The following is a 27222-nucleotide window of genomic DNA, read 5'->3' on the forward strand; positions in this document are numbered from 1 at the left end:
TTGTACTGTTTAGTTCACAGCGACATGTGTACTTATATTCTTTTTTATCTTTCAAATCCGAATCTAGTTTCTACTCAAGTTACCTTTACTTTAAATCGATGGAGATAATTCGTACGTTTACGATAATTCATTGTTTTCTGGCGAAAAAATTCCAAATTTCAAGCTTACGATTGTGATAATTGCGAATCGGATGCGTCCTTTTAGTAGATCAAATATTAAGATGATTCCAGCACTTGATTTTTTCCTTCTTTTTCTGCTCCTTTGTGCGTCAGGCCGTTGATGATGAACACAACGAGAATTAAAACGTGATGATTGCAGACAGCAGTCAATTTTTAGGTAACGAGGTTATTTCCTCGAAAACTGAAACATATACATTATCGCGATTTTAATCGATATGCTTTGTTTAACGTGAAACCTGACAAATTTCATATTTTAACGATTATTACCTTCGAATATCGGATCGAAGAAGCAGAAAATTTGCCAGAGGTTCGTGCAGAACGAATAATCGATTAAATCCAATTCGCCGCCATATTTTTTAAGTAACACGCTTTTATTTATGAAAGTCGCTAAGGATCCCCAATTTGTTCCATGAAAGTGTATCCGTTTGCGAAACTTTTCCTCTAAGAGCGGTTTAAATAATGCGAATATCATATTAAACAAAAACGACTGATTCACAACATGAATAGATTTGAGACGGAGGGGAAATGCTTTCTGTACAAAATCGGCCACCATTTTGGCAAAACTGGGAGTAAAATATGTCACTTGGCTCAGAGAAAGACCCTCAAAATCAAGAATGACACGTCCACCAGTGATCTGAAAAAACAAGTTAAATATATATATGCATGCAATCACGCATTTCTTCGTGAACTACTTCTGATGATCTTTACGGAGATCCTCAGACGGTTGTTTAATCAAAAAAAAAAATTCAAAAGTAAAATTAATGAATTTAAAGTTAATTTCAAATATTTGTGTATGTGTGTGTGTGTATGTGTCTATAAATGAAGAAAAAATATCCAATTACAGACCTGCGTTTTTGGTTCCATCATCGCCGCGTGTGTGCAAAGAATCAGACCTTTAAATATTTGCTCCAGCGACACCTCTTTCGGTTTCCAACGTTTTCCTAATTCTATTATAAAGATCCTACATCCGTCTGTGCCACGAAGCGGTAACGGAAATATTAAACCGGCGCAAAGCGCCGTCTTTTCTATGCTGGGCTTCAGATTTTTATATACATTGGGATAATTTTGGTTGAAGCGTATGAACCGTTTCATCTGTTAAGAAATATATAAAGATATACCTGAGCGTAATGATACCAGAAATCGGTCTCGATAGCATGCGAAGGGGATCGCTCCCGTGTGTACGTGCTGTGTGCGCTTCGAATGTACACACACACGGATACCGCATGCTACCGAGGCCGACTTATGGTATCACTGCCTGAGCGTAGCTTTAAATACCAAATCAGTTTCAGAATAAAATCATATCATTTTGTTTTGAGACATTTTGTCAAAATAAGAATTAATGTAATGGTGATCGATCTTAATATTCACGAACTTGTAGTGTCTAAAGCTGTACTCGGAATTTTCTGCCCGATTTCAGAGGTGACGCCTATACCCTCCTCACTATCGCTTGACGATCGAACTTTGTCTTTCAAAGCTTCAATAATTATACTGTAATTATTTTATCGCTATATTATTGTAAAACATATACAATACTTTACTGCTAAAAAATTTAGTGTTTATTCGTTTATAAAAATAACAATTACTTAGCAAAGAAAGTATCTTTATGATAGTTTGGCGAAAAACACCCAGCATGTGTCTCACGTAAGGACACGCTGGGCCAGAGCGATTCGGTCGTTGAGCCTGAAATGATAGTGGGAAGGCACTAATGGAAAGGCAGTAATCTGGAATCGGGCCGAAAATAGCATTTAATTCCGAGTGTTGCTTTAGAAACAGATAGATTGCCGAACATTAAGATCGATAATTATCACGTTAATTCCATTTTTAACGAAATGTCTCAAAGCAAGATGATCCGATTTCATTCTACAGTTGATTTGGAATCTACTTCTGAACATTGAAAAGTGCTCTAGAAAGTAAATTTGAAATGTACTTCCGGAAAAAATTTTGACTTACGAGCGAGAAAGCGCTTTGCGCATACCACTTGCACGTCCGTAAAAATATGATAAAGATCTCCTCAGAGTCGAGGAAATTTATATCAGGTTCTTCTAATGAAACAAGAAAAAGAAATTAATCAAACTTAATCATTCCAACGCATTTTTTATCGTCAGATGGTCCGATTAAAAGGACAGTTGGATATATTTATTACGCGATTGTCGTTCAGGCACTGTTAACATACTGATATTGTGGATATTGTTATCAATTACACAGGATGTCCCAGACCGACAGGGATGAACTTCGTGAGGACATAAAATGGGTCAAGGTGAACAAAAAGGTCCTGTACCATTTTGCAAATAACGCTCAAATTTTTATGTCAGTAACTAATTTTCAATAATTAATAGCTCGAAATTTTGCGTGTTGTTTGCTAAATGTTACAGGACTTTTTTGTTCACCTCAATCCTCGGTTCTACGCCTTCGCTTTTGTCCATGTTGGCCTGGGACACTCTGTATGTCGTTATCAATTATATTTCCTGTTTCCCGACAAGATATTATTTTCGTTTGAGTTGCTCGAAGGCAAAAACGTGATTCCATTCGGGGTCATCGCAAGCGCAACTTTCGTTTTCACTCGGCTCACGCGTAAGCGTGACTGAATTTATACGCCGCGTTCGGTACTTTTACCATCATTAAACCAATTCTTGCTCAACATTGCGAATCGTCTGAATGCACCGGTGAAATCACGTCCTCGCTTTATGTACGCTGTCCGATCCGTTGGTTGCTGACAGAATTTCCGAAAAATAGTAAAAAGAGAGATAGAAGATCAGATCTTTTATACTTTGTTGTTTTTTTGATCCTCTAAACGACGATACCGTGGTGCAAATTTAATCTACTAAGTAAACACGTTATAATGAATGCACTGTGCGTTTATTATATCAAGAGAAAAGTCTTCCTTTCCGCTTGATACACAACCTCTTGTCTTTTCTCGCGAATTTTACATCTTATTTTCTTTCTTTCTTTTGGCTTTCTCAAATATGTAATTTAGTAAAGGTTATCCGTTGTAACACAATGTCTCCATTCATAATTAAACCAAAGAGAATTTTAACGGAAAACCTTCAGAATATTTTGTTAGAAAAAAAAAAATATATTAGATGTATGCAAAAATTTTAGTCTTTCGACTATTTGAAAATAAAGTGAAAAATGAAAAGAGACGAAAACTCGGCGTACACATAATACATGCACTAACTGTTTTCACAATGGGGTCATTTTCCAAGAGAAAGAGACGCTTCTCTTGTTAGTCACTTTCTTCTTCACCTGTGACACGTGGAAACCGGTCGCAAGACAACGTACGGGGGACCGCGAAAACAAATTAGTGCTAAGGACGCCCAGCGGACGAGCATCTGACATCTCGTTTTGACGGAGTACTGATTTGGCAAATCCCGTTTGCGAATTAAAACTTTCTCGACATTCTCACGGAGATAACAGCGCCCGAACTGACCGGGGTTCGCACAGTAAAATGCGAATGATCTTTCTTAGTACCTGCGAGCAATTCCTTCAACTCCTTGAAACCCTGAGCAACTATTTCCGGCGTTTCTCGTAGTTCCTCCTTGGCCTTCTGCCGGTAGAACTCGTCGACGTCTTCTGCGTCAAAATTGATCTGATGCTTATCTAACATGACTATCGGTGCGGATTTTAATCGCTCTTGGAGTAGTTTTCTTATTTCGTGATTTTTGACCATTCGAATTATATCGTCATTTGTAAGTGTCTCCGATGTCATTGTGTCCACTCAATCGCAGCGCAGCTAGTATCTGTCGAGGAATATCGAACGGGGATCGTCCGGATTCAGTGAATGTGAAAGGATACGACACTCACACACGCCGCGATATTTTTATACGGTAATAAGGGCCGACGTAATTTTGAATGATTCTAATTTTCAGAAATCAAATCAACCGCGTCAGTGATTTGTGCAATAATCTACGAGGTAACTTCACATCCGAGAATTTGTTTCCGTCGAGACTTTACTGCTCGGTCGCAGAAGCAAATGTGTGCGCTTCTGCTCGAACAAAGGACTCCCGTAGCCTGACTGCGAATGATACGAACGAAACTGTATACACGATTAGGTGAACAGTTATAGCGTGATTAAGCAGTTACCGGGATGTGTTTTTCTTAAGAATATAAAGATATTGCGTTATAGGGAAACGTCTAAAAAACAATATTAGCATCCTAGTTCATATACATACGCACGTTACGTAGCAGGAAACATTATTTTCTTTCCTTTCAACTTCGACTTCTTTAATTACCGAGAATGAATATATTAGAATATATCGTAGTTTTTTCTCAACTTTGCGATATTAATAACAAGAAGAATACCAAATGAGAGGAATTGATGCCAGATTCAAATCTACCAATAAGAAAGACTTAAAAAAACTTTATGTCATTTTGTGACGATGTTGTGACGAAAGTTAAACTCGATGTATGTCCAGGGAAGTATGAGAAGTTAAGCTTAAGAGTGAAACTTTGACGATTGTTAATGGTTGTGACGAGTCTGTTTACGAATTTTTGTTTGCGTTTTGCAAATTCTTGATTCAATGAAGTATATACCATATAAATGCTCATCAGGATTGGCCTAACGACCACGTCAGAGGCGTCGAAAATTATTGGATCCTCAAAGCAATGTACGCTTCCAGCCGTTTTCCGAACAATCGTCACGGCAAACTAATATATACGTCACTGAACTGTTTACTTATCATTACCGGAAATTTTGACGACGAATCTCAACGCTCGAATAATATACCGGTGAGTACGATCGCTTGCCGGATCGCGGGGTAGATTACCGGTCCGTATCCTCCTTTCTTTTTTTGACTCGAACAAGTTCACGCTGCGAATGGCACAGTGAAGATTTCGTTGACCAGAGGAAAAGTGGAAAGACCACCTGCGGTGATAATACGCGTACAAGTCGAGGCCGATGTTCCAGTCGAATGAGCAGTAAAATATGCACTCGAAAGAATATCGTCAACATAGAATCGCTGATTTTCCCCACTTGCTCGCGAGCGTGACATTGCGGAACGTGCAGCCGTTTATAAAAGACGTTAATTAAATACGCTACGTAATATCGCCCTCTCTCTCTTTCTCTCTCTCTCTCTCTCTCTCTCCCTCCCTTTCTCTTTTTTCTCTACGAAGTAATGCGACATCAAAATTCATGAAATCACGACAAAGTTGTAATTGTTTCACACGTTTGTCATACTGATTACATTTTGTAAAATTTTGAATTCTTGTTGCGTTATAAAGGTAGAAACGATATGCCGGGTACACGCATGAAAACTCAATTTACAAAAATAAATTAATTAAAAGAAACTTGGGACCCAATTAAGACAGTTTTCGAATACTCTGTGTACAAATTATAAATATACTCGCTCGGAGATGCTTATAGGCCGCTTTTAGCAAAAACAAAATTTAGTGAAATTAACGATCACGGTAATGATAAAAAGAAGAAAACGGAATTTTCGGGAAATATGTCGAATAATTTCGAATTAATGATGGTATACGTACTATACGTGCATATTGATTTCAACAATAACTACACACCGAGCAGAGTTCGAACAAGAAATATTTTATTGTTCGTTTCGGCGTTAAATTTATTGCAGCAAGGTAAATTGTTGAATGAGCCAATGTGTGACGTAAGTGATCGTCAGCGACATATCAGCATTAAATCAAACATTTAACTTTCGGTTCGATTACAGCGATTCGTACGACTGAATACTAATGGAGATTCAGGCCATTATAGTATTTTGTAATTTTAATTACAGTTTGCTCTTTTGAACCGGAAGCTATCAGCATTATTTACAAGAGCTGTCGTAAGCGAATGTTTCTTCTGCGTTACGCGACATGTAATTTCCAAGTAAAAATTTTAAATAAAAATAACTTATGTTAAGTATATTTTACCATGCAATTGCTCTCTTAATTATTAATTATTTATTTACTTATTTATTTATATCAGATACAAAAGTATGCAAGTAATAAAACAAGACATTTTTAATAAACTTTACGGCGACGACAGGGCGCACCAATAATGTTAAAAAGAAATAAGAAAAAAATTTGGCCTTATTGAGCCTAAAATGTGTCTCGGGCCAAAAATTGTAGCAAGCTATGTCAAATGCAAAATATTAGCTCGATAGCTCAAGATACAAACATGCTTCTTAATTAACGTTCGCAAACTTGATCATCTGTTCAGCTAATGATCTAACTTGTTCGTTTTTGTGCCTTCTCCTGATTTCCATTAAATAATTCTTTTTATATTGTATAATCATTAGGAACGTCAAAAATAACTTAGACGAGTAAAAACTACATCCATAAAGCCACAATTAATAAGTGAACTAATAAAATATTTTCGTTCATTATACTGCTCTGCTACCATATTAACGTTTAGACCACAATATCTATCTTCCAAATATAAATACAACTCATGGTGAATACAGCTCATAATCAAAAAAATTATTTTCTAATTATTTGATATGTCCTACATATTAATGATATTTTAATAAACTTGGTGTGGATGCTTAAATCTGCAAGCAACTAATAATGATCACCTTTTTTAGGTGAGTCTCACTTTTATAGGTATTCTTATGTCAAGAGTGAACAAAAAATTCATTTTTTTCACTATAAGCTGCATTCATCTTTAACTTGAGAATAATAAATATTGTGGCTGAACTGACGTTCTCTCTACAATCGTTGAAATTTCGTGCGGTCGTGCGAGAATAAAAATTATACAATTTATTCACTGTTCAGTTATAAAAAATATATTATACATATAATATATAACATATATTACATACGCAAATGCATAATGTATTATATATGTTTTCATTATATAGTAAATGATGTATTTCTCTGATGTCCAAAATACGCAACCCGGCAAATTGTGAAAACTAATATTTAACGTTATACTCTACGTGATACTCCACGACGACAAGGACGCCGACATAACCGACGTGCAATATTTGGCTTACTTTTGACGAATTCCGTATGTGTTCCATTCTAAACAGAAAAAAATTTTGTATCATTAATCACAATTAGAAAATTATCGTACTGGAGATCGGTAAAAATAATCAAATAATAGACGCGCGATAGCATATTTGCGAAGCTACGAAATTAGAACCAGCCTATTCATTATACATAAGGTTATTTATTCGCTTGAAATTTTAAACTTCGAACATGTATCTATTTTGAAAATATCAAAAATGCAAGTAATGTAGACGTAATCGCTTTTTAGCGAGTTCAAAATTAGCACATGCAATTTCTTTAGCTCGATCTTTGGAAGATTTGACGTTTGCAAGCAGCGTAACTTCTCGTCCGAAAAAAATTCCACGATAAAATTTTCCATATATAATCAGGTGATAAAAATTACTTATATTTTTATATGTTAATATATTTATATATACGTTATATGTTAATTTATTTATATATATGTTAATATATTATATATACACATAATTATATATTATAAATTTGCCCCCCCCCCCCGGAAAAAANTTTAGATCGTCCTGGATATTCTTAAAACGTCCTAAGAACTTCCTCAAACATCTTGGACGCAGTCTAGATGATTGTGAACATCTTGTGCTATCTGGGTGACATCTTGTGCTATCTGGGTTGTATTTCGTAAAAATGCACCGCGATAGTGACAAATGATCGGCGTTAATGCAACCGCACAGCACTAATTCCTTATCAGGATTAAATTTCTAAAAGTGTCAGCTACTTTATCGATCGATTTCACTCGAATCGGTTGTGAAATAACATCGGTATGTTATCGACAAATCTGTTGATAACGTTAATCAACTCACCTTGAATCTTAGGCTCGAAAGTGACTAATGTCGGGTACCAGTCGGCACTAGTATAATCAATCGCCGGCATTTCGCCGTCGTAATTTTTCGGCAGGTGACTCGGAGGAATGTGAGCGTGAAGAGAGGACATCTTAGAACCGTGGAAGAACATACGCTTCTTCAGCTTCTCCTTGACGAACGGCTTGAACATTTGCCATACCATGTTGAAGAGGAACGGTTGTTTCACGATGTGAACCTAAGATAATTTCAGATAATTAACTTCTAATATAGGAAGACGCACGAATATGTACGCGCGATGTTTGATCCACTTCGCGAAAATAGTGCGTAAATATACGAATATATACAAATATATTATATTACGAACCTCCTTCAGGCGCAACGGCATCGCGTCCTGAATGAAAGTTAGGAGTCTCATGCTGAAGGATGGTGATAGACCCATCACTTGCTTCATCGATAGTCCGTCAAAGTCCATTATCACCACAGTGCCGCATATCTGTGAGAGAAAATAGATATTATACTCTAGCACATATTTGAAAGGCTTTAAAAATTATACTCCAAAGAGAAAGAGAGAGAGAGAGAGAGAGAGAGGTCGCACAATCAATGACACCGATGATGAAACTGACTTCGCGACCGGCGAGAGAGACACTCGATGTTCTTTTTATCGATATCGGCCTATTCGCTGAATCATTTTATACAAATTTCCGAGTAATTACATAATATCATTGTTCGTCTAGCATCCATTTTCTTGTCCTTTCCGGTGATACTTACTTTATGTAATCAAGCTAATTGGATTACGTTGATTACAAGTTGCAACTCGATTATTGAACATAATACATCGTTGTTCTTACTAATCACCGGCACTAAACACGTAGTTAACTTTATGGTTTCGTTATTTGCATATTGAAGGAGAATTACTAAAGAAGGGGAATTTGTAAGAGAACACCTTGATTCGAATTGAGATGTAGAAGTCTAATATAAATTCTACTGCACATTATAAATGATCTTTCTTTAGATCGCGGTTTCGCGATAAACTTAGATATGACATCGTCAGCTGGATAATTTTACTGCATATGACGTTAACTCTTAATTTAATTGATAATAACCTGTGTTTCTGGTTCTTGTACGGCTATCTCCTGGATGATATAAAAGAATCGGAATATCTGGTCGGCCGAGACTGTGGAAGGATCCCAAAGTTTGCCGCAATTCACCAGCAGTATTCTACGATTCTTGTGATCTCTGTGAGTAAAGACATTTACGACGTTAGAATTCAAAAATGCATCTTTTTCATCGCTCGGCACCAGGTTATGCAATAAGGCCGCGTTCTTCTCCTTGAATTCCGCGACTCGTCGCATGAGCTCCAGTGCGCTCTTCGGATAGAATTTACATGGTCGTAGGAAGATTATGAGGAAGTCGTCGTCGGTGGAGAAGTAAAGATTTGGCTCCTCTGAAAGAAAAAATCTCGTGATTTATCAACGAAATCATCAACTCTCGTACAAAATGATAAACTTCGCAAAATCGGCCAATATGTATTGGGTTGATAGAAAAGTTTGCACCGTGTTTTAATTGGTTCTTTGCTCAGGTATCCTAGAATTTCTACGAGCGCGGAATCATGCAATCACCGGAGAGATGGCAAGTCGTCGAACAAAACGGCACATATTTAATTGACTGATTGTATTTTTAAATAAATAAATATCATGTGTATAACTTTTGTGATATATATTAAAAAATGGGGCGAACTCGTGCACATCAATCCAATTTATTACAATAACAAATGAATTACGCCGCTCTCAAAAAGACTCATTCAGTATGTATTCACCCGTAGTTATCTATTCTACATAAAAAAAAAGAAGAATATTTGGCAAGAAGTATTGGAGTAATTATTTTATATAGATCAAATAAATATTACTCAAAAATAGTGCACTAAGGAAAAGGGTGCTATATTTTCAAGTAATATTCATTTGATCCAATTAAAATCATTATTTCAATACTTTTTAGCAAATACTTAAATGTGGCATTTTTTTCTTTCATACGTCTCTTCCCGCAAAAACAGTCTTCTTCGCGAGAATATTTCTGTACAACGAGTGACCAAGCAGTGGTAAAACATTACGAGTTTTCTCACACGTTGCCGTACATTTTTATCATCATGCTCGTTTCATGCACGTGCCAAACACACACATGACCGTGTTCGCACATATTTGTTTATCCAACAATATATTCTCCAATGATTCACTCTGCCAGCTGATCATTCTTCTATCTGGTAAAATTATTGGACTTCGCATTGTTCCGTTACTATCTCGAAATGCGCCTCTTGATCAAGGTGCACGGTTAATTACAACATATGATATAAAATGTTATTGTCTCAAAGGCCACAATCGTCGAAAGCTCGAGGGGTTTCTCTGTCGATATTTCCGAGCAGAAACAAAATATGGCAAATTTTAGTGCCTAACAGGCGTGATTATGTACGTCATAATATGGCGTTATAACTGTCAAAATCAAATTTTTATAAGCGGCCCTTATAAAAATCCGATTTTGACAGTTATTGTAACAAGATATCTTGTTCATGCGATATGTCTCTACTGATCGCTAGCTGTAAACGCTCGGATCTTACCATCCTGATAAGCGATATTGCTATTATGGAGAGGCGGAATCCGGCGCATATAGATAATTAGGTTCTTCGAACATAGGCAATTTAATCAAGACCTGATGCAACGGTGTGTTTCACTCCTGATTAGGATTGACAATTCATCCGGTCCCTGTTTGAAGTACGGAAATCGAATAAGGCTTCTGTAATGCATTACAATGATGGTTCGCGTCAATTTGCATGAGAACGACGTAACGACGCAGCGTGTCCTCGCGTGCAAGGCAAGGTATCCGTTTTCTTTCAATGAAATCGCCTCGGTGCTTCCTATTAGGCGGATATGAGGAAATCGCGACGGTTTTTCATTTATTCTATTCGGGACAAAGTAGACACGCGGCTCGTGTGAGGCAAACGCGCGCGTACAATGTCGGGCCACACGAATAAATGGAAAGTTAAAAACGAAAACAGAAGAGTATCCGCAGGATGTCCACGATGATAAATGAGCGATGAATGGGTAGAATCTCGAGGCACACTGTACCCGTCTAGCAAAGACAGTTAGCAAATTACACGGGTGTCAAAGAAAGAACGACATATATGCAAAATCGATCAAATTTGACACCGTTAGCTCATCGAGTGGATGAGAGCCAATCGGAATGTTTATAATTATTATATATCACTGTGACACACACACATACACACCGTGACCGAACACATCGAGAGATAAACATGATACAGATTTGCTCCGCTTTCCGTCTCCGATCGTATCATCTTGAAATGTGTCTCGTAAAAATCTCGAATATCTCAGAGGAGCAATCTACTGTTTAATTAACGTTCGGGAAAAGTTGGCGACATTTTACTTTTGATTTCAATTACGCTCGAAGGTGAAGATTTGCTTACCACTCGCAAATTAATCGAATTTTTGATAATCTTACATCACCATGCTTATAAAATATTTACTAAAGATAAAATCACATTCCTAATCATAAAGTCGTTCATTTTTATCGCTTCTTTTTAGATTGTTTTTTGGAGAATGCCTCTTGCAACGTTGCTTATGCAATTTATATCAATGTCGCCAAGTTATATAAGGTGTATCTTATATATTTAAGTAATACCTTAAATATTTATCAACCAAAGAGCACTACCGTCAAATCGGCAAAACGAAGTATATCCACACGCGAAAGCTGCAATAATATTTTAACTCGAAGTCTTCTCCATATAACATGTTACCTTCGTGCTGATTCAATCTCACTGCTTTTAATCTTTGAAGCATTTCGAAACTGTGAGTTGAAGTGAGCACGACGATAAACATTGAAACGTTACGCCGCGTCTACAACTTCAAGAAACGACGTCAGGTTTAAGGTTTAAGAATCGATTTCTATACAAACGAGTGTGAGAAAAAATAAGCCGAGTCTGGCGGTTACGAGCGGCAAAGACCAGCGAGAAAAGATAAAATGTAGAGGAAGACGAGAAGTATTATCGGACTGTCACAATATGACCTCGACATTATCTCTCAATGCATTACCAATCTTTCGCCACCGCTCGTATCATTCACGCGGTTTCTAGAAATAACGTTAAATTATGAAAATTAGGAAATTTGCGTTTTTCGATTTATTAGGTTGATACGTCGGAAGTTGCATCGAATAGATTAATATCAAGGTATAAATAACAATGCTGCCGATAGATATATTGTATTGGTATCTCACAAGAAACTCACAAATATATATATCTTGATAGGAAAATGATAGAAATAATAGAAAAGTGTCTTATCGCGCAAATATAAAAATGCGTCTGCTTAGCACATACACTAACACAAACATTTACAATTACGTATTTTTGTATCTCTGTGCGATAAAGTATTTTTTTTTTTCAGTTTGATTAGTCAGTTGATCCACTCCGATTTTTCTATTTGTTCACTGATGAAGTATGTATTCGTGCAAACATCCGTAATCAGATGATAACACTTATTACATTAGTCTCAGAAAACATTAATACGGTTTTCGCGATAACTTACCAGATACGGACGAGAGTGATTGCAGATTATCGCATTTAATTTTATATTCCACGAAATAATGTTGCCTCGCTGTTTATTATGCAAAATGCAAATTAAAATAAAATAAAAAATATGTCGCCTGAATATTTGGGTAATAGAATACAAATAGTAGGAAATGTGCACGAAAAACAAAGACAAGACGGTCTGAGAATATAATATTGTTATGCAATTTCATAGGACTACAAGCGCACAGAAAAGTCTGTTTTATGAAGGTGTGAAAATGTACAATGCCCTTCCAATAGAAATGAAACAGTGCGAAAGGACAGAGCAGTTTAAACGAAAGTTAAAAGAATATATTGTAACTATTGTAACTAGGTTGTTATAATTGATATAAAATAAAATAGCCGAGAAAGCTAAATAAATATTCATTCATTCATTCTGTCACTCTTTCAGAATCGAAAGGATCCACCTATATTCTGGAGGATTGAAAAAATCGATTTTCTTTTCACATTTTCTAAAATAACAATTATTCAAAGGTATTTTCTGAAAATTTGAATGCGATTCCTCGAACATTCTAAGGACATATTCAAAATTCAAACGCCTGTTTCAAGTGCATTTGGCATTTAACGCCAGAATACCTCCATTGTGATGTGAAAATTGTAGAAATTGTAATGTGTTTTACGTCCAATATTTGCAGTGAAAAATATCATGTAATTATAAGTCTAAAATGCAAAGTAGTCCGCGAAATAATAGATCAAGAATTTAATTCAGTACGTCGCAAAAACAGCCTGATAAAACGAACGATGAAACTGACAAATCACCAGTCGTACTGATGATTTTTATGAAGTGTGCGAATCCTTTTCTGATCCAGGAATCCGCCGATTAAGAAAAATCTATTTTAAGTACCAAAAAAATAAATTAAAACTTTAAAAGCGTTTTTCTCGGAACGTGATTTCTCAAATTTGCTAACAATGTAAAGAAAAACGGTTAAATGACTTGGGCTTTTATAAATTACAACTATTTTTTCCATATGATAAAACTAAAAAATAATAATTTTTTGAAAAATGATATTTCTTTTGGACAATTTAATTGAAAAAAATAATGATACAAAAATAAACTTTTCCAATCTCCAATTTTTTTGTAATTTCGTTAGGTTTAATATATGCGTTTAACATTATTCATCATAAATCCAACTTGGCGTTTTGGTATCAAACGTAGTCAAATCCTACTTTGACTGTTTGTGTCAGCAGTTTAACGAGATTTTTATGGACACGCTCGTATAGATATCTTAGCTACTTTACAAAATTTTTATATATAAAAATTCATGCATATTTCTTAAAGTATAAGTAAAATATACGTACAAATATACGTACGCGAAATTGATAGGCATAACTGTTTCAAAAAAAAAAAAAAATGAAAATCGTTTTTTCGGCGCTTTAAAATAATAGAATAATAAAAGAATAGAGATGACATATCAGACGACGGATTTACCTTGGAGTAACTTTCTTAGGGCCTCGATACCATTCTTCACGTTTTCTTCGGTCTCCCTGAGTTCTTTTTCGGCCAAAGCTTTAAATTCGGGCCTAGGTGGATGTATATAAACTTCGAAAGACATCTTTCAACCGTTTCCTCGCCCCTCGCTGTTCTCAAACTAATAGACGATCTTCGTTGGCGCACGACCTCCGGCCACTTTCGATCCCTCGCTGGTACGATTGTCGTTGAAACGTTCTTCGCAGCAGGACGACAGAAACTTGTCTGCGATCTCCGATTCCCGCCACGAGAAGAAAGAGGTTTCCTCTCGTGTATCATACCGATTCAATCTTTGAACGTTCAAAGTCCGATAGGCCGGTCTGTCTCTTCTACTGCGCCCCAGTGCAGTACGCGGATTATGACCTGGTCGTTTGTGATGTGTGCTATCAATACAAAGCATGACGCGCCGTCCGATAACAAAAAGACACTTCGCTCGAGTTTCAAACTATCAGGCTTTTTTTTATCGGGAATAATGAACGCATGCAGTTCGTTATTTGTCTTCCCAATCGTTGAAACTCTTCTGAAGCATGGAAAAGTCAAGAGAGTCGAATGAATCGATCGCGCAAACGAAAAGATGATCGATCACGTAAATAAAGGACAATGCGCTCGAAAATCCAAGCGAATGAATTACTTCCGAAGATAAAAAAGAGCCCGAACAAAAATGCAGTCTGATTTAAAGATCAGTAGCTAGATGAGATTAACAAGATAAGTTTTTTTTTACTGGTTAAATTAATCAGTTCTTAATTTATCAGTCCTTATTTTTGTGATCCAGCTGTTGTCTAGTTGTTACATGTAAAATATAATAGTAGATGTCGTTGTCTTTCTAATATGTGCAATCTAATTATTACCTTGTAACTAATATTAAATTGATCAACACATTCAAAGTAGGATTACATTGCTATATCAAATCTGTCCAGTAGCAACAATAACAACGGCAGAGCAGTATTTAATCGACTGATTTGATTGACTTACGTTGATGATATTGGCCATTATTTAATCTTTTCCTATTGCTTAGTCACGGCTTCTGCTCATAGGACACGAAAATACTTGCCAGACACAAAGACTTTCATATATAAATTATTGCAATCATAAACATAAGGTCTGTTCTACAGTATGTCGATGTTTCCGAAGTCGAAACGCAACCGATGGTCCAATAAGAGAATTTATTTTTCGAGAACGAATTTTCTCATTGGACTATCGGCTACGTTCCGACAGCAACATACGTAATGTAGAACAGGTCTAAAGTGTATACTATAATAATTAGCCAATGAAGAAACGCATAGAATTGTTCAACCAATCAACGTGCACAAGTTGTGCTTATGATGAAGCGCTACAGTTTACGCATGCTTTATGATTGGTCGGACAGTTTTATACGTTCGTTTATTGGCTAATTCTTAAGCGGGGAGCGCTGCTGAGGATAGAAATGAAGGACTCGGAATGGCTCATTCGCATATGCGTTGTGCGTCATGCAAAAGTGCGTGCTTTACGATACATCTTATGTTTACGGTAGTACAGCGATCCATGTATGAAAGCCTTTAACTTACCGCGTGCGGTCGCCTCGAATATGCATGGAATTCAGAGATGGCGCGCACATCTACACCTTTCTACACCGTTCCTCACTGAGAAAGGTTTCCGTTGATGCACCGTACTGTATACAGGCCTATGGAGCTGCGCGTGCACGAGGCGACGGTGGGCGGTGGAGGGTGGCGATGCGTCGCGGCGTGCAGTTCGTCCACTGTTCCGCAACAACACGGTGCAATAACGCGGTGTGCGATATGTTTCACCGGCGATGCGGCTATCGCGTTACTCTCTCCAACAATAACCGCACCGCCACGCGCAACTTCTCCGAATACAATCATGGTTTGGTGTTCAGCGCCGAGCCGCTCGAGGACGAGGTGCTGTTCGAAGTCACCATCGACAAGAAAGTAAGCACCTCCCTCGAGAGAGACGCTCTCGCGCCCTCGGTATGTCGCCTTCGCGTGTGCACCCTTTCCTCTACAATGGTTGCACCATGCGTCCGTCTCCTCTCTCTCTCTCTCTCTCTGTGTATGTATGTATGTGTGTGTATGTGTGGAACGACATTCGCATTCTCTCGAGTAGCGTTGTCAAAGATGTCCCACCGAGAAATAATTTATGACAAAAAAATCTTGAAACCGATGCACAAGATCTCATCACTGTTGGGATATTTGTATCTTATGTACTATATATTGAAAAGCTTGTTCTTATATTTAATTTAGTTTCTGAGGAATGTAACAGCAGTGATAAGTATGTGTTATGTGAATAAGTTAATGTATATGTTACGTGTATATATATGCGTGTGTGTTGAGTATATAAAGAAATGGCAATTATCATCTTTCAATGACACATTACACGTTTATTTCTAACGTAATCTAATCTTGTGCAGATGATATCATGGAGTGGCAGTATAGAAATCGGAGTGGTAGAATATGATCCAGAATCCATAGAACTACCATCCTGTGCCATGAATCTCCGTCATGGGTCTTGGATCATGACCGGGTCTGGGATATTTCGCGATGGAGATCGAATCGTAGAAATGTACGGGATGGATCTTAATGATTTGGAGGAAGGAAATACTCTTGGAGTGATGCGAACGTCCAATGTAATTTATCATTCATCCTGGCTCGCGCTTATTACTCCCGATAATAAACATGAGTAACCTTTATCCGTGTATTACAGCACGAACTGATATTTTTCATCAATGGTGTTTCACAAGGCGTCGCGGTCAACAATATTCCAGAACGTATCTATGCTGTTGTTGATATGTACGGTGATTGTGTGCAAGTCAGTTTGACTCATCCCAGACTCGTCGCTCTGCCCAGCGCCGAACCGAAGGAGGAAGTTGAGATTAACAATGACTATGCTATGGGGGAAACCTCCAGTTCCTCGACAACAAATCTAGTCGCTAACTTAAACGTTAATTTAAGTGTCAATGTGAATGTAAATTTACCGAAGAATCCAAGCCCCGCCGCTATAAGGGAGGACAGGTTGAAGTTTCACGAGAGAGTCGGGTCGTTGGTGAAGCTGTCGAATAACGCCCGGACCGCCGAGAGACGGAGACCGCTCGATGAGTTTAACAATGGCGTCGTAATGACGCACAGGCCGCTGCGAGATAACGAACTGTTCGAGGTGAGCGTGCATTTCGTTCGATCGATCGCGAAACGACAGCGGGTCTACATGAATTACGAAATTGTTAGATACGGATAGACAGACTAGTCTACAAGTGGTCGGGTAGCATAGAAGTCGGTGTTACCACTCACAGCCCTACGGCGTTGGAATTCCCAGCCACGATGACCAATATGCGCTCTGGCACGACGATGATGTCCGGCTGCGGTATTTTAACGAATGGCAAAGGCACGCAACGTGAATATGGAGAATTCAACTTGGACGAATTGAGGGTACGGTAAATCCGGAAGTATATCATTCAGCTCTTTTCTTCCTTCCTTTATCTCCGTTGCTGACGTCGTCGTTTCTCAGGAAGGAGACCGGGTAGGGATGATCAGACGGAGCAACGGAAATCTTCATTATTTAATAAACGGTCTGGACCAAGGAGTCGCCGCTAAAGTGCCCGCGGGTGTGTGGGGTGTAATAGACCTTTACGGGATGACCGTGAAAGTAACCATCGTTGATCGCGACGAAAGGGAGGAACAGAATCTGGTTACTAGGAGAAATACACTGCAGTTGCAGGGTCTAGATAGTGAAGGTAATGTCGTGTGCATCGCGTAATTTCGGAGACACTAATTCACTCAACTAAGCATCTTGTATTCTTTAAATGATTCACGTGACGAACTTAACAATCGGCGCAAAAAGTACTGTAATTCATAGAATTAATGAAATATTCATCTTGCTTGAAGAACGACTTATTACGAGCATATCAGAAAACTAGATGTGTGTACATACGTACAATCTGTGTAACACAATACTACTTAAAATACCACTTAAAGTGCACTTTGCACATGTTTACTATCACGTACGATCCTACCTCGAACGTGCGTTGAACTTTTTCACAGATGCTGGAGAAGAAGAACCGCCTGATAGATTAATGTTCCATTCCTGTTGCGGCACGCACGCCGATGTAATCAACAATGGACGCACAGCGCATAGGCCCAAGTATAAATACTTCGAGATACGCTTCTCGCGTCGAGCAAACGTTAAAATTGACGCACCGTTTAATCGAGCGTAAATGAATCTTTACACAGTGCTATAGACGATTTCAACAACGGCGTCGTGCTGACTTCGAGACCGCTGAGGCCCAACGAGCTGTTCGAGGTCCGGCTCGATAAGATCGTCATGAAGTGGGCGGGCTCCATCGAGATAGGCGTCACCACGCATTCGCCAACGGAACTGGAGTTTCCCTTTACTATGACGAACGTCAGGTAAGTCAGAGGAAATGTGCGAATATTCAAACATCTTGGTTTTGGACGGTGTTACACGTAACCACGAAGAGCCGTGCGGTAAGTCTTTACCCGCTTGTGTTACCGCTCGAAGGTCCATATCGCTTGCAGATCTGGCACGTGGATGATGACGGGAAACGGCGTGATGCACAACGGCACCACCATGATAGATCAATACGGGCAAAATCTGGACCGGCTGCAGGTCGGCGATCACGTGGGAGTGATGAGGAAGGATAACGGGATGTTACACTTCTTCGTGAACGGCGCCGACCAAGGGATGGCTGCGATGGGCGTGCCCGAGAAAGTCTACGGTGTGATCGATCTCTACGGGCAGGCCGCCCAGGCTACCATAGTCAACATGGACTTTTACAGTCCGACCACGAATAACTCGAGCTTCAGCAACACGACGTTGTACAGGTGAAGGACTCCCGACCGTTTTCATACCTTACCGTCGTCTACTCGACAATCTTGACAATCCCTGCTGACTTGTTGACAGTGATCTGCGGTTCCATCATGTGCACGGTAGGAATGCAAGGATCACGAACAACGGTCTAACGGCGTCCAGATCGCGAGCTTTGGGCGAGTTTAATGAAGCCATCGTGATCGCTAATCGCGCGCTGCGCGACGGCGAATTGTTCGAAGTGACGATAGATAAGATGGTCGCTAGATGGTCCGGTGCCATCGAAGCCGGTAATTTTTGCAACGCGACTCATATCACGCAACGTATCGATAATAACCAAGAATTGTCTTAACAACCGTACGATACACGAGTCGACGCGATATCGTTTACAGGCGTCACTGTGATAAGGCCCGATGAATTGGAATTTCCGTCCACGATGACGGACATCGACCACGACACGTGGATGCTCTCTGGGTCGACGGTGATGCGCGACGGAGTAACCTTGCGACACAATTACAGCTGCGATTTGGATAAATTAGTGGAGGGAAATCGCATAGGGATGATGCGGTGTTCGGACTCGAGTTTACACTATTATCTGGACGGGGTGGATCAGGGTGCCGCTTGTACGGGTCTACCGGCGAACGTTTACCCGGTGATCGACCTGTACGGTCAGTGCGCTCAGGTATTTATCGGCGAATACGCGGCCGTCCGGCGAGAACGGCCTTTATTCACTCGAGATCGCCGCAGGTGACGATAGTGCTGCCGGAACGCAGAGATCCGCTGACGCAGCAATACTTGCCATCGGAGAACAGTACTAGTCAACAGCCGACCTCGGTGATTCAGCCTCAGGCGCAAGCGGAGACGCTGCACAGGTTCCACGAGTCGGTCGGGCTGAACGTGCAATTGAATAGCGACAGGACGGTGGCGACCAGGTGTAGGGAGTACAACAACGCCGTGCTGTTGAGCGAGACGACGCTGGAGAACAACGAGATGTTCGAGATCGCCATACAGGAGATCGCGCGCGAGTGGAGCGGCTGTTTGAAGATAGGCGTCGTCAGCAGCAGGACGGGCAATTGGCTGACGTTGATGAACCTCGTGCCCGGCATGACGTCCATGCCGAACGACGCCTGGTACCTGACCGGCAGCGAGGTCAGGCACACCGACCATGTCCTCGCCTCGAACTACTGTCCGAGCCTGGACTGGCTGCGGGTCGGCGACAAGATCGGCCTGAAGCGCACGCACGAGGGTAACCTGAAGGTCTACGTGAACGGCGAGGATATGGGCGTGGCGGCGTCCGATCTGCCGGAGATGGTGTACGCGATGATAGAGCTCTTCGGCAGCACCGTGGCGGTGAACATCACCAGCAGCAAGCAGCAGAGCAGCGCGATATCGCCGAACGCCAGTCTGAGGCTGCAGGATTCGCTGGAGCTGCTGCTGGACCCGATGCCGCCCGTGCTGAGGAACGACGCGGGAATGGACACGTCGATGGACGTGTCCGAGGGCAAGCTGATAAACGAGGCGACGCCCCCGCCCGTCGTCCTGCCGTCGGCGGCCGGCGACTCCGGGGATTGGAATTACGAGTTCCACGAGAACCACGGGAGGAACGTCCAGCTGGAGGCGAGGACGCTCGCGAGAAGGGTGGCCAGTTACAACCAGGGCGTCGTGATGTCCAGCCGGCCGCTGATAAAGGGCAAGCCGTTCCAAGTGAGGATAGAGAGGCTGAACGAACGCTGGGTCTCGAGTATCCTCTGCGGGGTTTCCTGCGTGTCGCCGGAGAAGACCACGAGCTTCCCGCTGACCGCGCTCGGCTTCAAGAGGCACTCGTGGATCATCTGCAGCGACTGGGTGTCCCACAACGGCACGCGGGTCAAGACCAAGTACGGCGGCGGTTTGGAGAACCTGCAGTGCGACTCGGTGGTGGGTCTGCTGGTCGACGAGGACAGCCGGCTGCATCTGTTCATCAACGGGGCGGATCAGGGGGTGGCGGCGACCGATCTCCCGGGGTACGTCTACGCGGTCTTCGATCTGTACGGTCAGTGCGAGCAGGTGTCGATCGCGCCGCTCGACGAGGAGTCCGCGAACGTCGCGGTGGACAACGCGCTGGTAGCTCCGAGCGGCGAGTGCGCGGAGGACGCGGAGAACTCGCGGGAGAAGGCCGACCTCGAGTGCCACGAGAAGGAGAGCGCGATGCCGACGACCTCGTCGGACCTCTCGCCGTCGTCCGCGTCGCCGAGCGTGCCCTACGTCGGCTTCGCGAGCAACGTCCGCGCGGACGGCGCGGAGAACAAGCCGGCGGCCTCGAGCGCCGACGACTCGGGCTCGGAGCTGAGCAACGAGACGCGCAGCGACAAGAACAGGACGGTCTATCCGGACAACGCGGAGAACAAGCCGAGCGAGCAGGCGTCGAATCACGACGCGGCCAATCGCGCCGCGATCGTCTTAAGTATTAGGAACGAATGTACAAATGTAGAGATTAACAACGCGACTAACATTAACATTAAGAACGGCATGGTCGCCAGCGCGAGCAACATGAGCAGCCTGAACGCGGCGATCACCTCGACGAACGCCAACAACGCGATTAACGAAAGCATAGCGTCCAATAGTCAAGTCGGTAGTATAAGCGCCGAACGGCAGCAGAACAATCCGGGGAACCGGGAGGCGAGCAGAGAGCCGACGAGCGCGTCGCCGTGCCAGAACGCCGCGCCGAACAACATGACCGTCGCGAGCAGCCCGAACAACGGCTTGTGGTCGCGCACCGTCAGCCGCGACAACTCCTTCAGCATACTTCCGAGCCAGATACCGGCGCCGTCGTTACCGTCCACTCCGCTCGGCCCGTCCCTCGTGTCCTCGAAGAAGTGCGACTACCTGAACGCGTGCACGCGGCTTAAGAAATCCCTCGTGCTGCCGGACGAGTTCTTCTGCGGCGACGAGGTCACCTGCTACTGCACCGCCTGCTACAAGCTCGACGGTGACAACGCGATCTGCAAGAAGGGCGAGCCGCCGGCGGAGTTCGCCATACCCGTCGGCTGGGTCAGGTTCCCCCTCAAGCAGAGCATCAACGCCAATCAGATACCGCAGAGCACGACGGACAAGTGGCACGTCGCGTTCTACGGCGTACGCTTGGACGCGATAAGGTGAGTCGGATATGATTTCTCTAGGGCGTCGCGCTCCACTACTGCCGCTCTTTCAGGTTGATTCTCGACCGGGGAGAGCTTATGACCAAAGAGCAACTAGACATGAGCAACTTGGCGATGAGCATCAAGAGCGAGGAGCAAAATCCGCAGGTGTCCTTCTCGCCCAGCATCAAGTACTACGCCGCGGCATTCGACGAGTTTAACGAAAAGTATCCGTGAGTGGTTCTCTCTCTCTCTCACGCACACTTGATTACGATTACACGGAGAAAATCATTCCGTTGTCCGAGCCGGACGAACACTCGGTTGTATTCCCGCAGGAGGTTTCCGCTCCGCTCTCGACCGAGTTTCAGTGCAGTGCTGATCGTTCACACGAGTATTCGGAGTAACAGGAAGGTCACTTCTCGTCACCGAGTTTTCGTTCGGTTCACTTGCGGAAACCGGTTTCTCCGTCTCTACTATTCCGCTCATCTTCGCACATCTTCGCAGATATATCGATACGCACAAGCAGCTGAACGTATCGACCGCGTTCCAATTGCTGGTGAGACCGGGCTCGTACACGATCAGTCCCGGCGACAAGGACGGCGCCGATCTACACTGCGAGTCCAGCAAGTGGGCCACCAAGGAAGCCGGAGCCACGGTGATCGTCGCCCTGCTCGTTCATCTGGACGGATTTTAATTCGCGTCCGGTTAACGAACGTGTCACGTCTGTCTGCATGAAGAAGCGCGCAACGGACTGTGAGTGATTGTGTTGTACATACGTGCGTGAAACGTTGTTGACACGACTGTGGTGAGAATCTCGGGATCGATGATATTTCAATTCCGTCGAAATAGCGCTGCACGTTTTACGTTAGACCCGTCGTGCAGGTAAATCCCCTTGCATGCGTATAGTCGATCGGCCGGATCATTTAACGATAGCGATTTTGTGCGGTAGATATTAAACGGAGCTTTTCAGTTACCTTAACCGTTGTGTACAGTACAGACGATTGTGTGATAGCTATGAATTAGATCCCTCGTTTTTGTCCAAGAGTTATACATTCGAGCACTATGTAGGAGAAGATTCGCTGTAGACCCGTTGGACAACAATGACACTTTTGTGACGCACTGTAAATGATTTAGCAAGTCTCGAAAGTCCCGAAGGCACAGCACACGTGTCACACACGTATTCGTCGCGACTGGCCTACATTGATGCTCACCAGCAACAGCAAGTAGCGTGTGAATATTTTACCGCGGCGGCAAAAGAGAGGAATATATATACGTATTTATATTTATATACATATAAAAGAATGCGCATTTTATATGTGTATATATATATATATATAAATACACACACGCGCGCAGGGGATACACATACATATATTCGCAGCGTCTATGCGAAGAGAACACAGTATTTTCGACGCCCGCGCTTCACGCCTAATCAATATACCAAATCACCGAGTATCGCATACTAGCAAGCGAATCTCTCAAGACACAATTTTTTTAACGCACTCTCCCGCGGCATCGATAGAAAGAGGATCGTGTAATGTCTATGTTGTAGAAATAAATGATGCAAATGCAGCTCGTATTGCCCAACATCGGATTTGCGTTTGACGAATTCCAAGACATTTCTGCAGGAGACTCGCGAGTTTCGACGGGGAAAACAGGAGGAGGGGAAGGCACGATAGAAGCCTGCGTCGGTCAGCAAGGATCTCGTTGCGGGTTTCGTGCGGGAGAAATTAATCGGCATTTTTAACATCGATATATTTGCAGTAACACATTTTCTCCAATGTCCTTCTCACGGATCGCTGCCAGACGTTCGCCTGTTACGTCATAAATCGTGTTTAGACCCAAATTCGAACGTACTGATCCCAGGAGCAACTGGCCACTGCCATCCCGTTACCAGAGACGCTGAGCGACGTCACTCTGTTCTCGTGGCCCGACATGACACCTTGAAAAAGAACAGGAAGGAATACTTTATCACGATTTATTTTACGTGCCAAGTCGTACGACCGAAAATCGACGTCGAGTAAGATCGATAACAAGAATTGGAGGGAGCGCAACTCAGTGTAATGCGCGTTTCATTGATATGCGATCACCTTACAGAATATCATCGGTTAACTCACCGTTGTGTTGATTCTTCAACGTGTCCCATATGTGAATAGAATTGTCGTCGCTGCCGCAGAAGATGAATCTGCCGCTCAGAGACAGGCCGCACGATGTAAAGCCGGGATTCGAGTTGGGCGGTTTAAAGGTGGCTAATTGCTGGTCGGATCTGAAGTCCCACAGTCTCGCGGTCTTGTCCTCGGACGCTGTTACGCAACCTTGCCCGGAGGGGTGATACTAGAAGGAGGGGGCGGGGTGAAACGGCAGAAAAGAAGAAAAATATATATCGGCTGAGAGAGCGCGCAATGAATCCGCAAGAAATCTGCGAAATGTCTGAGCAACGGTGCGGCTTACACAGACGGAGTTTACATCAGCGTCGTGACCGAAGAACGTCTGTTTCGCTTTCTCTTCCCGCACGTCCCACAGTTTGCAGGTCTTGTCGACCGAGCCGGTGACGTAAGTGTTGCCGTCGGGGGACAAGCTGATGCTCACCACGTCGCCCGCGTGCGCCTCGAAGTCCGTCGTTTTCTTGTTGGCCTCGAGATCCCATATGCAACTAAGTCAGCGGGATGTTCGTCGACGATAGTTATTCGTGAAAAGAAAGAAAAGAGAGAGGAGAAATATCCGTCGCTCTCTCTAACGTAGCAATTATTGTACATACATCTTCATGTCTCCAGATCCGGTGATGATCCTCTTGTCCTCGAGGAACCTGCAGGACGACAGGAATCCCTCGTAACCCAACAGCTCCCTCACGATTTTCGCCGATCCCGTGGCGTCGCGGTTGTTGACATCGTAGACGGTACACATATTGTCCATACCGCCGCACGCGACGAAATTGCCGGACGGCGCGAAAGCCACAGACATCACCCATGCCGAACGCAACGGGATGACCTGCACCTTGTTGCCGGTCCACGAGTCCCAAATAATTAACTTCCCGTCCAGCGATCCGGTTACGCAATGTCTGCAGGTAAATCGACTCCGGTCAATCTCAATCACACTCGTCATGAATGTATTTTCTATAAAGGGCTGTCGTAAGTTCTAAGAAGTGCGTTACGACGCTAGATGGAAAGGTGAAAGAAGCGGCGGATGATGGAGGATTGGGAGTAAAACGTTGCGAAAACTGACCTACTGTCACCGCTGAAGTGCACCGAATTAACTTTGTTGATGTGCCCCTTCAGCAGCTTTTTCGTGGACAATTTCACTTTCGCAGCATCCGATACTCCGCTGCAGACCTCCTCCAACGTCGTGTCCTGCTGCTTCTTTTGCTCTTCCTAGCGCGAATCGAGTGAAACAAGTTAGCTAAAAATCCTCTGATGTTCACACGTTTACCCTCTACGATATTATACGCTCTTCGTCATTTATAGTAATAAGTAGCATTCTACGAACGCGATTAATTGCGATATACTGCTCAAACCTTGCACTTGTCTATGAGATTCTCCAGTTCCTTCTTCAAGCTCGCAGTCTCGGCGTCGTCTTTGCCCATTTTTTGCACGTTTTAGGTGCAGCACGGTTTCACCGGCGGCCAGAAACAACGTGGGAACCGAACACCACCGGCGATCGACGTGCGAAAACTGCCGACCGATCGCCGACAACGGACAAAGGAAGCCTCAAGATCGTCCACCGCGTTTGTTCCAGTAATCGTATTAGGTCGTCGGTTAACTCGATTTGCTGCGCATTAGATCGGCTCGTTCACATAACTTAATTACCTACATACACGATATTGTTGACTGCACGCTTGTTGTTGACGTGGGGAGTGTAAAGATATTTTTTTTATGTATGCAAAAGAGACAACAAAGAGTTTCGTCGATTAAAGATCGTTTCAGTAGAGGCTCTCGATCTGATTTGATGCCAATGCGGATGTACATGTGCGGATGTTTACAGGCCGGACCGTTCCATTATAAAACTTTACGGGTCAACGGCGACGTGTACTCGCGCGGACTAGGAAATCACGCGAACAAAAGCGTCGTCGACACGGTGCTAGCCGCACTTTTCGATCACAAAAACCACCGACCGTCTCGCTTTCGAGTTTCTCGCTTTCTCCTATAAATGCCCGAATCTTTGACACCCGTCGATGTGATTCAGTGCAATCGTTGGACGGCGATCGATCGGAGCTATATCACTATTTTTAATTACCATTATTTTGACAAAGGCGTTAAAGACGATGCATCATTTTATTTTATCGTTTCATCGGTAAAAATCGAATTTGGTAAAAAAGAGACACGGGAATGTATAGCTCGAGCAACAATGTTAACACATAGTTTAAATAGACGTCATCGATTCTAGCATGACGATAATTCGGTTCTGGTGTTATCACTGAGTCAAGAATCGAGATAAGTTTTGCAACGGACCGGTTTTGCAAACGTGTGCGAAAAGTCGGAAAACATGAAGATGCAAGGTGATCTAGCGAGAAGACTGACGCTGTCTATAGTTTTGCTGTTATACCGCAGGGATCATCTTGCGGCGGGCGACGAGCAAGTGTGCAGCTCAAAGTTAAATCATGATGTTTACGTGCCTCTGAACAATCTCTCGTGCCAAGACGATACTTTGGATATTGAGTCATCCTTCGTTAAGCGATATAAATCAACGATGAGTATATCAGATTTTGACATTGCAGGTATCTTGTAATTACATCTTTAAATGCGGTTGATATCGAAATCTTATCTCAACTTTTTCTCTTTCTCTCTCTCTCTCTCTGAAGCATTCTATATTTTAAGAAAGTCAGAATATCAATGCAATTTATAAGTATTCTTGTTACCGATGCTTGATGCTTTGAAGACTTTCCGTCTGTCGTATCGACGAGCGATATTTGTCACTCTATCGACAGGGTAACCGCCCGCGACGACACTCTTGCTGGAGATCCGCTCTCGACGGCAGAGCCGTGACTACGGCATAAGCGTCGCTTCAAATAGTCGGCGTTTCTATTAAAGGTGATTTTTACCAACTTCGCTTAAGTTCAAGCTACGGTTATCTCGACAAAATTGACCAATCGCTTTGGCCAATTAACTAAACTGCTCAATGCGATTGATCAATTCCGTCGAGTCAGCGAGTCGGTTGAATTTAACCGGAAAATTGGTGAAAGTCGCTCCGAACAGCGATTTCAATGCACTAAGAATCAAGAGAATTGATTCTGCAATATCGTTTTCATACAACGGAC

General features: G+C 42.5%; 4 protein-coding genes across 6 annotated transcripts; 1 reads left to right on the forward strand and 3 right to left on the reverse strand.

Moving 5' to 3' along the window:
• Positions 1 to 124: 124 nt before the first annotated feature.
• Positions 125 to 5968, reverse strand: LOC106743436 (alpha-tocopherol transfer protein-like). 2 transcript variants are annotated; one of them, XM_014617275.1, is made up of 6 exons: positions 4943 to 5968; positions 3648 to 3916; positions 2130 to 2221; positions 1026 to 1271; positions 447 to 813; positions 125 to 360 (listed from the first exon to the last, which is right to left on the reverse strand). In XM_014617275.1, the coding sequence occupies exons 2-6, from the start codon at positions 3883 to 3885 to the stop codon at positions 326 to 328; spliced, it is 978 nt and encodes a 325-aa protein (XP_014472761.1). In that variant the 5' UTR covers positions 3886 to 3916; positions 4943 to 5968; the 3' UTR covers positions 125 to 325. The 2 variants fall into 2 exon arrangements, with proteins under 2 accessions (XP_014472761.1, XP_014472760.1); XM_014617274.1 differs by having other exon boundaries at positions 4862 to 5968.
• Positions 5969 to 6065: 97 nt separating this feature from the next.
• LOC106743439 (alpha-tocopherol transfer protein-like) lies at positions 6066 to 14312 on the reverse strand. Its single transcript, XM_014617280.1, has 5 exons — positions 14005 to 14312; positions 9049 to 9389; positions 8310 to 8438; positions 7946 to 8180; positions 6066 to 7142 (listed from the first exon to the last, which is right to left on the reverse strand). The coding sequence occupies exons 1-5, from the start codon at positions 14126 to 14128 to the stop codon at positions 7111 to 7113; spliced, it is 861 nt and encodes a 286-aa protein (XP_014472766.1). The 5' UTR covers positions 14129 to 14312; the 3' UTR covers positions 6066 to 7110.
• Positions 14313 to 15620: 1308 nt separating this feature from the next.
• Positions 15621 to 23558, forward strand: LOC106743455 (neuralized-like protein 4). Of its 2 annotated transcripts, none has more exons than XM_014617309.1 (13): positions 15621 to 16007; positions 16448 to 16663; positions 16741 to 17190; positions 17259 to 17459; positions 17539 to 17764; positions 18072 to 18171; positions 18261 to 18437; positions 18567 to 18872; positions 18952 to 19145; positions 19248 to 19537; positions 19603 to 21989; positions 22046 to 22204; positions 22476 to 23558. In XM_014617309.1, the coding sequence occupies exons 1-13, from the start codon at positions 15753 to 15755 to the stop codon at positions 22663 to 22665; spliced, it is 5151 nt and encodes a 1716-aa protein (XP_014472795.1). In that variant the 5' UTR covers positions 15621 to 15752; the 3' UTR covers positions 22666 to 23558. The 2 variants fall into 2 exon arrangements, with proteins under 2 accessions (XP_014472795.1, XP_014472796.1); XM_014617310.1 differs by having other exon boundaries at positions 15622 to 15968.
• A 94-nt stretch (positions 23559 to 23652) lies between these two features.
• Positions 23653 to 25575, reverse strand: LOC106743459 (guanine nucleotide-binding protein subunit beta-2). The gene is made up of 6 exons (XM_014617313.1): positions 25483 to 25575; positions 25194 to 25339; positions 24730 to 25029; positions 24423 to 24624; positions 24089 to 24305; positions 23653 to 23913 (listed from the first exon to the last, which is right to left on the reverse strand). The coding sequence occupies exons 1-6, from the start codon at positions 25549 to 25551 to the stop codon at positions 23807 to 23809; spliced, it is 1041 nt and encodes a 346-aa protein (XP_014472799.1). The 5' UTR covers positions 25552 to 25575; the 3' UTR covers positions 23653 to 23806.
• Positions 25576 to 27222: the final 1647 nt, after the last annotated feature.

This window comes from Dinoponera quadriceps, unplaced genomic scaffold, assembly GCF_001313825.1.
Source record: "Dinoponera quadriceps isolate SergipeBrazil2010 unplaced genomic scaffold, ASM131382v1 scaffold1069, whole genome shotgun sequence".
NCBI lineage: Eukaryota > Metazoa > Arthropoda > Insecta > Hymenoptera > Formicidae > Dinoponera > Dinoponera quadriceps.

Excerpts from the sequence above, each read along its gene's own strand:
- LOC106743436 (XM_014617275.1), bottom strand. The coding sequence starts at position 3,885 with ATGACATCGGAGACACTTACAAATGACGATATAATTCGAATGGTCAAA. Across the intron at positions 2,222-3,647 it reads GTTGAAGGAATTGCTCGCAG|AAGAACCTGATATAAATTTC; the intron begins GTACTAAGAAAG and ends TTGTTTCATTAG. Across the intron at positions 361-446 it reads CTTCGATCCGATATTCGAAG|TTTTCGAGGAAATAACCTCG; the intron begins GTAATAATCGTT and ends TATATGTTTCAG.
- LOC106743439 (XM_014617280.1), bottom strand. The coding sequence starts at position 14,128 with ATGTCTTTCGAAGTTTATATACATCCACCTAGGCCCGAATTTAAAGCT. Across the intron at positions 9,390-14,004 it reads CCTAAGAAAGTTACTCCAAG|AGGAGCCAAATCTTTACTTC; the intron begins GTAAATCCGTCG and ends TTTTTCTTTCAG. Across the intron at positions 8,181-8,309 it reads TGCCGTTGCGCCTGAAGGAG|GTTCACATCGTGAAACAACC; the intron begins GTTCGTAATATA and ends AAATTATCTTAG.
- LOC106743455 (XM_014617309.1), top strand. The coding sequence starts at position 15,753 with ATGCGTCGCGGCGTGCAGTTCGTCCACTGTTCCGCAACAACACGGTGC. Across the intron at positions 18,438-18,566 it reads TTTACTATGACGAACGTCAG|ATCTGGCACGTGGATGATGA; the intron begins GTAAGTCAGAGG and ends TATCGCTTGCAG. Across the intron at positions 19,538-19,602 it reads TGTACGGTCAGTGCGCTCAG|GTGACGATAGTGCTGCCGGA; the intron begins GTATTTATCGGC and ends AGATCGCCGCAG.
- LOC106743459 (XM_014617313.1), bottom strand. The coding sequence starts at position 25,551 with ATGGGCAAAGACGACGCCGAGACTGCGAGCTTGAAGAAGGAACTGGAG. Across the intron at positions 24,306-24,422 it reads CTGATGTAAACTCCGTCTGT|TATCACCCCTCCGGGCAAGG; the intron begins GTAAGCCGCACC and ends CCCTCCTTCTAG. Across the intron at positions 23,914-24,088 it reads GTTGAAGAATCAACACAACG|GTGTCATGTCGGGCCACGAG; the intron begins GTGAGTTAACCG and ends TTCTTTTTCAAG.